Source organism: Agelaius tricolor, unplaced genomic scaffold, assembly GCF_023055355.1.
Source record: "Agelaius tricolor isolate 1412-34295 unplaced genomic scaffold, bAgeTri1.0.p SCAF_6, whole genome shotgun sequence".
Classification (NCBI taxonomy): Eukaryota; Metazoa; Chordata; class Aves; order Passeriformes; family Icteridae; genus Agelaius; species Agelaius tricolor.
In genome coordinates, this window is record NW_027269266.1 from 44,351,479 (window position 1) to 44,363,318 (window position 11,840).

At 37.7% G+C, this 11,840-nt stretch overlaps 1 protein-coding gene across 1 annotated transcript in view; it reads left to right on the plus strand.

The window, feature by feature from the left end:
* AVL9 (AVL9 cell migration associated) overlaps window positions 1-8,509 on the plus strand; it is a 41,505-nt gene extending 32,996 nt beyond the window's left edge. Inside the window, exons 13-16 of the mRNA XM_071429618.1 lie at window positions 209-326; window positions 1,082-1,135; window positions 3,016-3,104; window positions 3,943-8,509. Coding sequence (XP_071285719.1) covers window positions 209-326; window positions 1,082-1,135; window positions 3,016-3,104; window positions 3,943-4,037 — 356 coding nt within the window. The 3' untranslated portion in view covers window positions 4,038-8,509. The remainder of the gene's footprint in view (window positions 1-208; window positions 327-1,081; window positions 1,136-3,015; window positions 3,105-3,942) is intronic.
* The last annotated feature ends 3,331 nt before the right edge of the window (window positions 8,510-11,840 follow it).

An 11,840-nucleotide genomic window follows, 5' to 3' on the forward strand; every position in this document is an offset into this window, starting at 1 on the left:
TTATCCTGGTACTGTATATTTTTGACACTTTAAAATAAAAATAAACCATTTTTAAGTACCCAGGTTTTAGTACTGGAGTTTTAATTGTTATGGACTTGGTAAGAGCTGGGAAAATGACCTTTTTTCTTACAAGAAAAATAGTAATTTGTCTTGTAATTATTAAATTTCTAATGAATTTCTTCAAATTCTCTGTATTTTAATTTATTAGACAATGAAAAGATTTTGTCAGACTTTGGAACAGGATTTGTAACAGCCTGGAAAAATACCCACAACTATAGAGTATGGAATAGCAACAAGCATCCAGCTCTTGCAGAGGTAAATTCTAGGTAAGGAAACTTTGTAGTATTTACTCTAATTCTGGGCAGTAGTTTTATGAAGAAAAACATATCCAGAGTCAGGAGAAGTGAAACTTGTTCAAGTTGATTGTCAGCTGTCCCCAGCTACAGAAAGTTTGTCATTCCTCAGGAATTGTCCTCAGATGGTTCTGCTTTGTGTTAATTGCTTCCAGGTGTGCAGGGAGTAGCTGTGTCCAAGGCTGTCACTGCTGGGATAGAGGGGAGCTGCCTGTTCTGGGTGTGTTTTCATTGGGAGGTTTGACCATGCCAGGCTTGGTACCACTGTTGGCTGTGTTCTGTTTACTGTGGGTTATTACCCTGCTGCAGGGAGTTCTGTTTGCTTTGACTTTCTCAGTTGCTGTAGTGTGAAAAAAGTTTTTCCTTAGACCTACAAAGCTCTTTTGGTCTACTTAAGGGATGTTTTCTATTTGCTGTGTGCTGCTGGAAGGAGGTGCTTTTGACTTTGTGTGGAAAGGTTGTTAATATCTCATCTGTAAATAGAAGGCACCTTTCAGGTAGCTCATAAGAAATCTGTCATTGAACATCACTGCGACCCAGACTTCTGTGAAGTGATAGAGCTATAGAGTATGAAGTATACTGCTATAGAGCAGTATACCTGCAAAATATTTTTTAAACTTTTTTTTTTTTTGGTAAGTCACAGAAGGGAATACAGCTAATAATTGTGTGATACAGATTCATCATGAAAAATAAATTCATTTTTTCTTGGGTTTTTCCTCCTCTTCTAGCCATCCATTCCAGGGCCAGTACTCTGTATCCGATGTTAAATTAAGGTTGTCACAGTAAGTACATAGTACTTTGACTCGTATTTTTTAGAAGTTTGGTCAAATATCAATAACTGCATAACTGTTGCTATAATGAACTCAACAAGATAAGGATTCAAATTCGCCATCTTCACGAAACTATACTCAAAAGTTCTGCTGCAAAACAGCACCACATCTAAAGATGAAACATTTGCCTGAAATAAAGAATAATTTTTTAAAAAGGCAAATGCGCTATTTTGTGTTGGACTTCACATAATACAGCTTTGACTTTTTGTATTGCAATTATAAGGGTTTTGTACATCTACTTGTAATTTGTCAGCTAAAGCTGTTAAAACTTCCATCAGTGATTTGACTTTAGGTCTCATTATTAGGCGAAAACAGCTTTTTTTCCCTTTCTAATTACCTGGTTTTTAATTCAGCATTGTTCTAAAACTCAGTTCACTATGTATGCATAGTGAGATGTGGTTTAGTTCCTTCAATTTACAAGTTTCAAATGAGTTTTGCATAGTCTTCTTGTACCAGAGTCATCTGAATTTTAAGTTGATCTCAACTGCTGCCTTTAAAATTCAAGTCTACAACTCAGTGGTGCTTGTTTTTTCCATAGCTGCTCAGCTCTAACTGAAGTCAGAATTCAGCTTGGGGTTTATGCACCAAGCAAAATGGATTTTTTTTTCTCACTTAGCTCTGCTGACCATTAAACAACAGTCTCTCTCTCTTTTATTAATGGATGATCTTTCTACAAAGTCTTAATTTGAAAGCTCTGGAGGTGTCTTTAACATTTGCCTGTTTTTGTCCCCTTGTTTGAAAGGGGAGTTACTAACTCTTCTGGGTAGTGTGACATCAGTGTAAAAGGACCAGTAGTTCATAGTATGTTTCTAATAATAAGTATTTTTACAACAGTGCCTTGATTCTGTAGGTGGGACTTTGATACCAGATCCTCATTAAAATTACTTGCCTTTGCAAACTGAGCCTAGACTTGGTTTTGGTGTATTCTGGTTTTTTCTGCTTTTTCTGTCTACACTGAAGATTTTGAAAATGGGGCAAGAATAGGCATGATGTGTTGTTAAGTTTCACATTAATGGGTTTGCAAAGCCTTGGACTTTGTGGACTTGAAAGTTACAATTTCAAACTAAGTGAAATTAATTATTTTCAAGTGATTGTATTTGTGCAGTAGAACTGATCGCTTTTGTGCTTTTCTTTCCAAATGATGATCATGTCTGTCACTTTCTTGCATTTCTTTAACAAAAGCGTGAGTGTAAACTGTCCTTCATCAAAAATTTAATCTTGGACAAAGATACAAAGTAAGCTTTATCTAGAAAAAAAGGACTGATCACTTACACTTGTTGTTCTATTTAAAGGTTATGTTTTAGGGCTAAGAATTCCCAAAACTACTGAAAATATGACTTTGTAATTTTGATCATAAATGCATTTCGGTAAACATTTAGGAAAGATTGATTGAAAATTGGAATGGGCAGCCTAGGGAGGTGGTGGAGTCACTGTCCCTGGGGGTGTTTAAGGAAGGACTGGATGTAGCACTCAGTGCCAAGGTCTGGTTGACAGGGTGGTGTTCAGTCCTGGGTTGGACTCCATGATCTCAAAGGTCTTTTCCAACCTGATGGAGTCTGTGAAAGGTTTAAAGTGTGCTGTGTAAGAATGAACCATTGGGTGTTTTGATTTCCTGTCCTGCTGGCAGCATCTTTTCATCCTCTGAGGAGCTTGCCTAACTGATCTCTGTGGATAAGATGAATGCAGGAGTTGGGCTTGACCATATATGTGAACTGTACATATGTATGCTATGTAAATCTGTGTGTAATGGTACATACTTTAACTAGTTTATTTAGACCTGAGAGGAGTAATAAGTCAGTCAACTAACAGTCTTCAGTATCTCTCTTGCTCAGTTCAGTGCAAAACAGTGAGCGTGGAAAGAAGCTTGGAAATGTGATGGTTTCTACCAGCCGGAACGTGGTACAAACAGGAAAAGCTGTAGGTAAGAAATCTATTTAAAATCACTTTACATCCATGCTGGATCTTTTTTGAAAGGCATCCTATTTCTCAGTTGTATTTTGTTTTAGTCCAAGTGTACTTTATAACATGCACAAATCAGAGCAACATTTTGAAGGGTACAGCTGCTGATCGAGGCCCCATATATCGTGTACTAGCAGAAAGAGAAGCAGCTACATAAAGAAATTAGTGTATATTCCTTTTCCAGTGTGGCCTGGAGGTGAATATGGGAAGAGAGATGTTCAGGTAAGAGATTCCATGTAATCTGCTAAATACTTTGACCACCATCTGCATTGAGTTATTCTCAACTTTGATGTCACTTCGACTGAAACCATCCAAAGCTGGTTGAGATCAAAAAAAGTCCTTGTGTCAGTTTCTGCAGATTTTGCAGCAGTCTGTAACTTTCTGGAAAAGCAGTTGTTGCACTTGAACAGGGGCACATCATCACATTGTCATCTTGCAGTGTGAGTTAATGGGAGTTCATCCATTAAGGGGTCTGATAGTTGTTTGGCAATAGCTGTGCCAAAAATTGTTTAACTTTCTCTTTTATTCTGTTGGAGTCTGCCTTTCCTTTTTTGCTGTGGTGCACTCTGGCCAGGAGTGCCTTTCAGCCCAAAGTCTACCAAGCCTTCCCAGGCAAAGGACACTATAGGCCATTTCTGCTGAGCTGCTGTGTTCAAGTTCTTAGAATCTAATTTCTGGCACCGACTCTGTGCCAAATCCCAAATTGGACAACTGATTGAATTTTTTTTTTTTTTTAGTATTTCTTTGTAGCAGCTCAGTAAAGATAACACTTTGCTATTGATCTTTGTTTTGTATTGCAGGTCAGTCTGTGGGAGGAGCCTTCACGAGTGCAAAATCAGCAATGTCATCGTGGTTTTCCACTTTCACACACTCAACCCAAAGCCTTGGGGACTAAATGCTGGTTTGGCAGAATGCTGCTGACTATTTCAGGTGCAATCTTTCTCTGAGCTGTAAAAAGACCACTCCAAAATGTAGGAGTGGAGATTACCTACCCAGGACCAAAATAAGGTATATGTTGCTTGCAAGCAGATGTGGAATGTTATTATTCACTTTCCCTAGAAGTACAGAAGAATGGTGAGTGTCACCATACAATGGGATGGCATTTGCAGTGTATTGGTTATATTTAAAATGACTACTTCTCTTTAAAACTGAGCCTTTATAAAGACATTAGCAAACGGGGCTTGTTGCAAGCCAAATGTGTTTGACTTTAGATTTGTACATTTTCTTGGATGTTGAAGATATTTATGTAAAGTAGTTCTATTTTTCAATCCAGATAGCCAAATGTTTGTGAATTCTTGTTAGAAATAAGCAGAATATAAATAATAATTTGTCTTTTAGGTTGGATTTGAGAGAATCTCTGCAACCCTTAAAGAGTGGAACTTTCACACTTTTACCTGCAAATTAAAATCAACAAGGTGCAGAGTAAGACTGTGGCTGACAAGAGTTTTCTTTTCCTCTATCCCCTGTATCCATGTAGAGTTGTTTGAATGAATCTATCTCTAGCTCTCTTTGTGTCTCCAAATCTGTGTGACAGTTGCAAAATCAGTAGTTTTTTTCATGTTATGCAGTAGGCCTTCATACCTTTGCCTATGTTTTGGCTGAGTTTTTCCCCTGGGATGTGAATGGGATTCCAGTTCCAGGAGAGATCTCTTCAGGGAAAGAATTACAAAGCATTTCTCCCAAACTGGGATTGGATCATAGACAATTTTGTAAGTTAGGATGTAATTACAACATTAATGTAGTTGCATACATGTGAATATGACCTACTAAACCCACCCAAAACTAGCACAGTAGCAAACTCTGTGCGTTTTTTGGTTTTTTTCCCCCCAGTAAAGTTATGAGGACTCTTCCAAATGAAAATCAGCAATGTGGATTTTCTGTGTCGACTCAGGGAATGTGTTGTTTGGATAATTGCTTTTTTCATAAAGAAAGGAACACTAGAATTGAAAGTAACTAGAACAGCTCAGTTAGTATCCTTGTGTGAAGAAATACAATAGTTTATTTGAAAAGATGTGGCATAATGCTGTATTTCCTATGTAACATGTATGTGGTGGTTTCTGTATGCAAGTGTATTGCACTTCCCACAATTCTGGATTCCAAGGGAAATTATTTCCTTTTTTCTTGCAATGTGTGTGCCTCTAGATGCCTTCTGACATCCCTACATGTTGCTCTTAACATTTTCTTCATTACATTATCCAGTGTTCCAACTTTTCTGTACCAAATGGCCCTTAGTTTATTGCCTCATCAGTATCTGTCAGCATTTTGCCATGTTCTTTTCTGGGGCCAAGATTTGTGGTCATGGTTATATTTCCTATTCCTCAAATAAAATGCAACAGCTGCACGACAGATAAACAAGAAGGCTCGAATGTTTTTAGGAAATTATGTTTTAATTCCTTCTGTGCATTTGTAAAGTTAATAGAAAAGCCACACTTGCATCACACTGTCACTGTCCAGCAACTTGGTTGTCAGTTTTTTTGCTTCAGTGATTTGAAAAGATGGGATCTGATTTAAAGCCTTCTTTAATTTTTTTTCTGGGACAGACTAGATAGAATGACTGTGGAAAACCTAAAGACAAGCAGCCAGTTTGAGTAGTTTGATTCGAGAAGGGCAAAAAAAGGCCCCTAAAGCTCTACTAATTTTTTGCTTCTGACACACAAGTAAGATGGATCTATCAAACTGCAGCTATTGCTCCTGGTATCTGTGTGTCTTTGTATCTTTCCTCAAACTTCTGATACTCTCTTCTGTTTTATTCCACAACTCTGTAATAGACATTTATATCTCTTTAAAGACTAGATATTATTTATATGCAGTGAATTAAGACTAGAGCTGTTTATTCATGGTGTGTCTAGAGCTTTCTGAACCAGCATGAAGATAAGAAAAGAAACACTTTTGTGAAATGACTAACATATTGTCTGCACTCTGGGATTTAAGTGGTCACAGTCCATGTTCTAATGAAGACTGAAGAAAGGTGCATAAAGGATTTAATCACCTATAAAACTAACTCCAGCAACTTAAAGCATACCTAGGTAGATTTAGGCTTAGGAGCTCACAATGGTGAGTTCTAGAAGCCAGGCAAGTGGTTGCTATTTACGTGTACAAGTTGTAGAAGCAGGACCTTCAAGGATCCCTTTTCAATACCCTTGTCTTTGTTACCTCCTCACCTGAGTTTTCTCTATTGAGTTCTCAAATGCTCCAAATTTATATGGCAAATTTATTAGCTCTCTGCATTCCCCTTTTTCCCACAGGTTCCCTCACTGGCCTAGGAGTATTAGAAAGCAGACCTTTGTTTGTTTGTTTGTTTTCTGGTGGATTAATCTGAGGAAAGACAGAAGGAGTGCCCTCATTGGCTGCTTATTGCTTTGTACAGTGATTCTGTTGTGATACATCACAAATTTTCTTATGGGCATGAAGACCAGATAGATCCTTCTTTGCAGCCTTTTTCTCACTGTCCCAGCTGTCTCTGTTGTGGAACCAAACATACAACCTGATTAAGAATATTTTCCTTTCCTTACAAATGACAGAATAAAAAGTTTTTCAATCTTTTTAAGAACTGACACCCTGCTAGCAAGTTGGACTCAGATTTAAACTCAGATTTAAAGAGTGATTAAGACTTAATGAGTGGGTGGAGATGAAGCGATCTTCATAATTAGTTGTCTTCATTAACATCTACGTTTGCTCTCCAACATTTGCTTAGGCTTACTTCTGGGCTGTAGGAAGGCATGCAACCACTGAGGTTCATCTAAGCTCATGTAGTTTTCTTCTTAACTTAATGCTTGTAACCTCGTTAGTTAAATCCAATGCAAATGCAAGTTATTTTCCTCTCCTCTGCTTTAATATTTCCGGCGCAGGCATTATTAATTATTCAGAAAGATTTAGGCAGTCGACTTCCATTTCAAAAGCCCTGACATCTATTTCTGCACTGTAAGAAACAAAGGGTCCTGAGTGAATTGGTGATAGTGCCTCCAATCAGTCAGCTGTGAAGGTATTGTTACAGCTCTGTCCTGATTTGGTGTTGCAGAGGTATTTCTGGCGGTCAGCATGCAGCATACACTGACTTACAGGTAACACAATAGCAAACCTCTCAACTTTCTCTCATCACAGGCATCAACCTCAGCTTTTTGTATGTGCCAGCATTTGAGGAACTGCCTGTTGAGCATAGAAATGAGATGTAAGTCCCCCAAACCCCACAAGACTTAAGTGTTGCTGACCTTATATTTCATATGACTGAAGTGTTCAGCATCTTTCATCAGTGATTTTCATGTCATGACCTTAATTCCTGTACACATCTCACACCAGTTTCCTCAAATGTCACAATTTAATTAGAATTTTTAGGTCAGTGTTCTGGTACATTGCACTTGTTTGACTTTGTACTTCTGTTTTAAGCACCTTTGTAATTAAATATAATATTTTGCCTAAACAAGCTTCCGATTTCCATACAAATTATTACTAAGCAGAGAAACTAATGTGGCAGTATTTAATTGTAAAAGTGAAGGTGTGAATGCAGTTTTTAAACATAGGAACTACTGCTTGATAATTGAACATACAAGTAATGTATTTGATTTTTCCTATGCTGCTTGAAAATAAAATACATCCAGCCTGTTAAAGTTCCATCTGCTCAGAAAGCTGTATTATTTTAATAAATTAATTCCACCAGAAGACACTTGCAGGCATCTGGTTTTGATATTGGTAATTCACTGGCAGTATTTTTGAAATTTGTCTTCCATTTAAACTGATTATGGATGCTGCTTTTTGAAAATTTAGGACAAAAGGATCCTCTAGAGTGACTTTTTATTCCCTGTGGGGTGCTGCTTCTTGTGGATTGATTGAAGTCCTCAGGAGGTCACAGACCTCTCTTACATCAGTAAGAATTTCAAGTACAACTAAAATTTTGGTGTAGATTTAGCTTCAAAGTAACTTGTAGTTTCTGTGGATTGTGACATCTGGTCAAAATCAAGATGCTGTGTAAATTAATTGCTGCACACCCAGTTCTCTGCCATAGGGAGCTGTTTTAAAACTTCAGAACTTCTACTGCAGCTGTCACTGTACCTGTCTGAGAAGGATTTGGTAAATGGGTTTTCCAGAAGGAGGAAACTGACTGCCTTGGGTAAGGTTTAGATGTGAGTTAGACAAAGGTTCTGTCTAGAGAATGGTGGCAATTCCCTAACATTTGTTAAGGTTTTTCTGACTGTGTACAAGTAGTTGGGCAAAGACACTGAAAGATAAATTTACATCATGCTTTTTTATGCACTGCAGTTTCACTTTCTTGCAGGTATTTGGTTTTCATTAAAAAGGGCAACATGGAGATTATTCATCAAAGGGAGAAACACTACATTATTGTATTATGATTAAAGATGTATGAAAAATTTCTTCCTGGTGTTTCGAGTCTTTCATGCTATATTAGAGAAGGGACTGACTTAAAAAAACAGACACAGAGCTTTACTTCTGTGATGTTTCTGGTCTTGACCCCATTCTTTAACAAACATCAGAAGCAGTGTTTGGATTCATAAAAAATAGGCAAATTGATCACTTGTGTCAGTTAAATAGTGACCCTTACTCAAATTACCTTATTCCCTGCAAATTGACATCATCTGTGCATAACATCTGTACACAGGTGCCTCAGTCTCAGTTGGGATGGAATTTGGAACTCTAGCTCTCTTGAGTCAAAATTGTTGGATCATACGTTGTTCCTCTTGTAATAATACTTCAAAATCAACTGATCAAGTAATGTGGTTTTTTTTTCTTCCACCCCTGAATTTATTGACTAATATTGATGAAAGCACAACTACTGTTTGCCCTAATAGTAGCAGAGAATGCCTACAAAATCTTCTTTTTTGGTCTGAATCCAAATCACCAATACTGTGGCACTGCTTTCTGGATCAGGTGAGCATAATCAAGCATGAATGCTTAGACTGGAGGAAGAACAGTTATTTGAAGGGAAGGCAGATGTACAGCTGTCATCTTGTCTTAAAAACTATGGGAAATAACATCACTTGCACACTCTATGAAATAGATGGAAAATACTGGAGAAGGGAACTCAGTTGATCTCTCATATCTGAAGAAATGCACGGTGGAGAATTTAAAAGCCCAGGCCTACCAAAAAGTGGCAAAAAATGACACTGAGCTTAACATACTGCCTAATATCACCTGTGGTTACTGACTTTGCTGCTGTGAAAAATGTGTGTGTATATGGATTTTGCCATGTGCCAAAGAGCTGGGTGAAGCATATGTCAGCTCTTAAATTTTGGAAATTGTTTCATGTTTTTTTTTCTCTTCAGACTCCTCCTCTGAGTTTTTAGGCCCAGTAAGAACTCTGCCTTGCTGAACTGTACTCATGAGAAATGCTGTAGGAGGGAGGTATTTTAAATACTTCTGAAAGTGGAACTAAACAGAACTTTGTGTGGCTAATGTTAAGCATGAAGTGGAAAGAAACTGGTTTTAAGGGTGAACCTGGTTCAGAGTCTGCCTAAATTATAATTCCTTTTATGTAGGAATTCAGAGCAAAAAACAGGAAACAACTGGAAGGTAGCTGGAAATGGGAAACAAAGGAGGAAAAACTCTCCTGGCTAATAAGTTCAGTGGTCTGGAGGTCTGTCCACACATGTCCCTTAGCTGTAGTGCAATGTGGCAGGTACTTGTGCATCTTAGAGAGGCACTGAGAAGTGAAAGGAGAAATACTGTGAAAAACAGTAGTGCTTGAAATGCTGAAATAATCTCTAAAATGTCATCAAATTATTTTCCCCCCAAATTTAACTATCTGTCTGAGCCTGGTCTCTGCAAAGCTTGGCCCAATTCACTGTCCCAGATCTGACTGATCCTTTACAACAAAAATGAAACTTGCAATTATGTATGTGTTTAAACAACTGCAAAAAATGATTGAATGCATTAAAAGTTAGCAGAGGCCAGATCACTTCTTTTATTACTTTAGGTAAGGGAAACAGAACCTATGTAGGCCTCACTTAAATTAGCTTTACCAGAAAAGAGGTAAACTTTGCAAATGCAGCAGAGCTTGAGGACATGAGTTGATTCACTGAAACTTGTATGTAAATGTACTTCAAAGCCAAGTACATGCTGAATAGGCTAAGATTAGGCTGAAGCTTTGTAGTAAGACACTAGTTAGAGCTCTGTTGAGGCTTTAATCATATTTGCTCCATTTATGACATGAGAACTGCATTTTTTTTCAGCTGTTGTCTTTGTTCCTGCAGAAGTCTTTCTCTAATTCTATCACTAGTGACCACTTCCAGGCAGATGACAATGCTTTGGCTGCACAGTTTCCTTCTTCAATTATGCAAGGCAAGAATTTAGACTGGAGAATAGCATTTGCCAGCTGTTTTTCTTTGGGGATGAATGCTGGCTCAGAAAGCAGTTGTGTAAGTGAACTACTATGTCTTTAGCAGTCACTAGAGACTGTTCACCACTTGCCATATTATTAATAACAAATACATTTTACATAAGGTACTATATAATCTTGGGCCACATAAGAAACACAACATACTGGTAATGTACAGGAAAAAATTATAAAAGGTGCAGACGAGCAGGAAACCAGACAGACTGTCTGCATGTAAAAGATGTTAAAACATCTTTCAAAAGATGTTCCTAAATGGATAAAACCAAGTTCTTCCAGGTTCTTTGAGGCAGTTGTGACTTACATCCATGGCAATTTAGTAGTTCCTATTTGGTATTTCTTATTTGTATTCAAGTACACTCTTTTTTTTGGTTTGTTTTCCTCCAGTTAAGAAACTACACATAATGTTTTAAACTCAAGATGAATGTTCTCAGTAACAGAATGAGCCCACTTTGCCCCTTCACTAGCTATAGATCATCTGCAGTTAAAATAACAAAGCCTTGTCCTAGAGCCTAATACAGCCTGATAATAGTAGGGTGAAGTGAGAAGGAGCCACAGAAGTGAGCAGCCCATGCAGGCTGCAGTTACTTGGATACAGCTCATGTTTTTGCCTGAGGTATGTGATTCTCCAAATTGCATTATAAAGGAGTATCTATCCTTCTTTTTATGTATGCTGCCTTGCACAGGCTTGTGACATGAAAGCAATATAAACAGACCTATCAGCAGGAGCTCCTGAGTCACCTCACACCTCTTATCTAAAATATGTAGGTGTTAAAAAAAAAGTTTATGTAATGGTAAATGCAAACATGTTATGTCACCTTCATAAAAAAAAATAAAATTGGTTGCTTGCCATTGTTACTCTGAGTCTCATAAATCCTCCACGTGGCACAAAATACCAAAGCATCTGGAAGAGTTTTTATAGAAGGCAGCTTTCTTATCTAAAGCCCCTTTTCTAGTCAAAACCTTTAATCATTGTACAAAGACAAAACTTTGTAAGGCTCCTTGAGACCTAGCCCAAACAATACAAAGATGTCATTATTGAAGACTGCAGTTGTATCTACTGCAATAAGAAACAATTAAGGAAAAGCCAGTGACAGTGTGGTCAATGGAGTAAATAAATTTGCTCTTGATTACTTAAGACTGAAAATAGGTCTGCCATCTTCTGAACTTACACACAATGTTCCTCCTTAATGCCTGCTGTTCTTCACTTTCAGTAGGGCAGAATTTGTACCATGACTGAAGTGCTGATTTACAAAAATGATAGCAGGGGATTCTAGTCCTATGTAATCCTCAGTTTGACTTCAATACCTAATTTCCAGCTTCTGCTGAGTAGTAGTGAGCACACCAACTTAACAT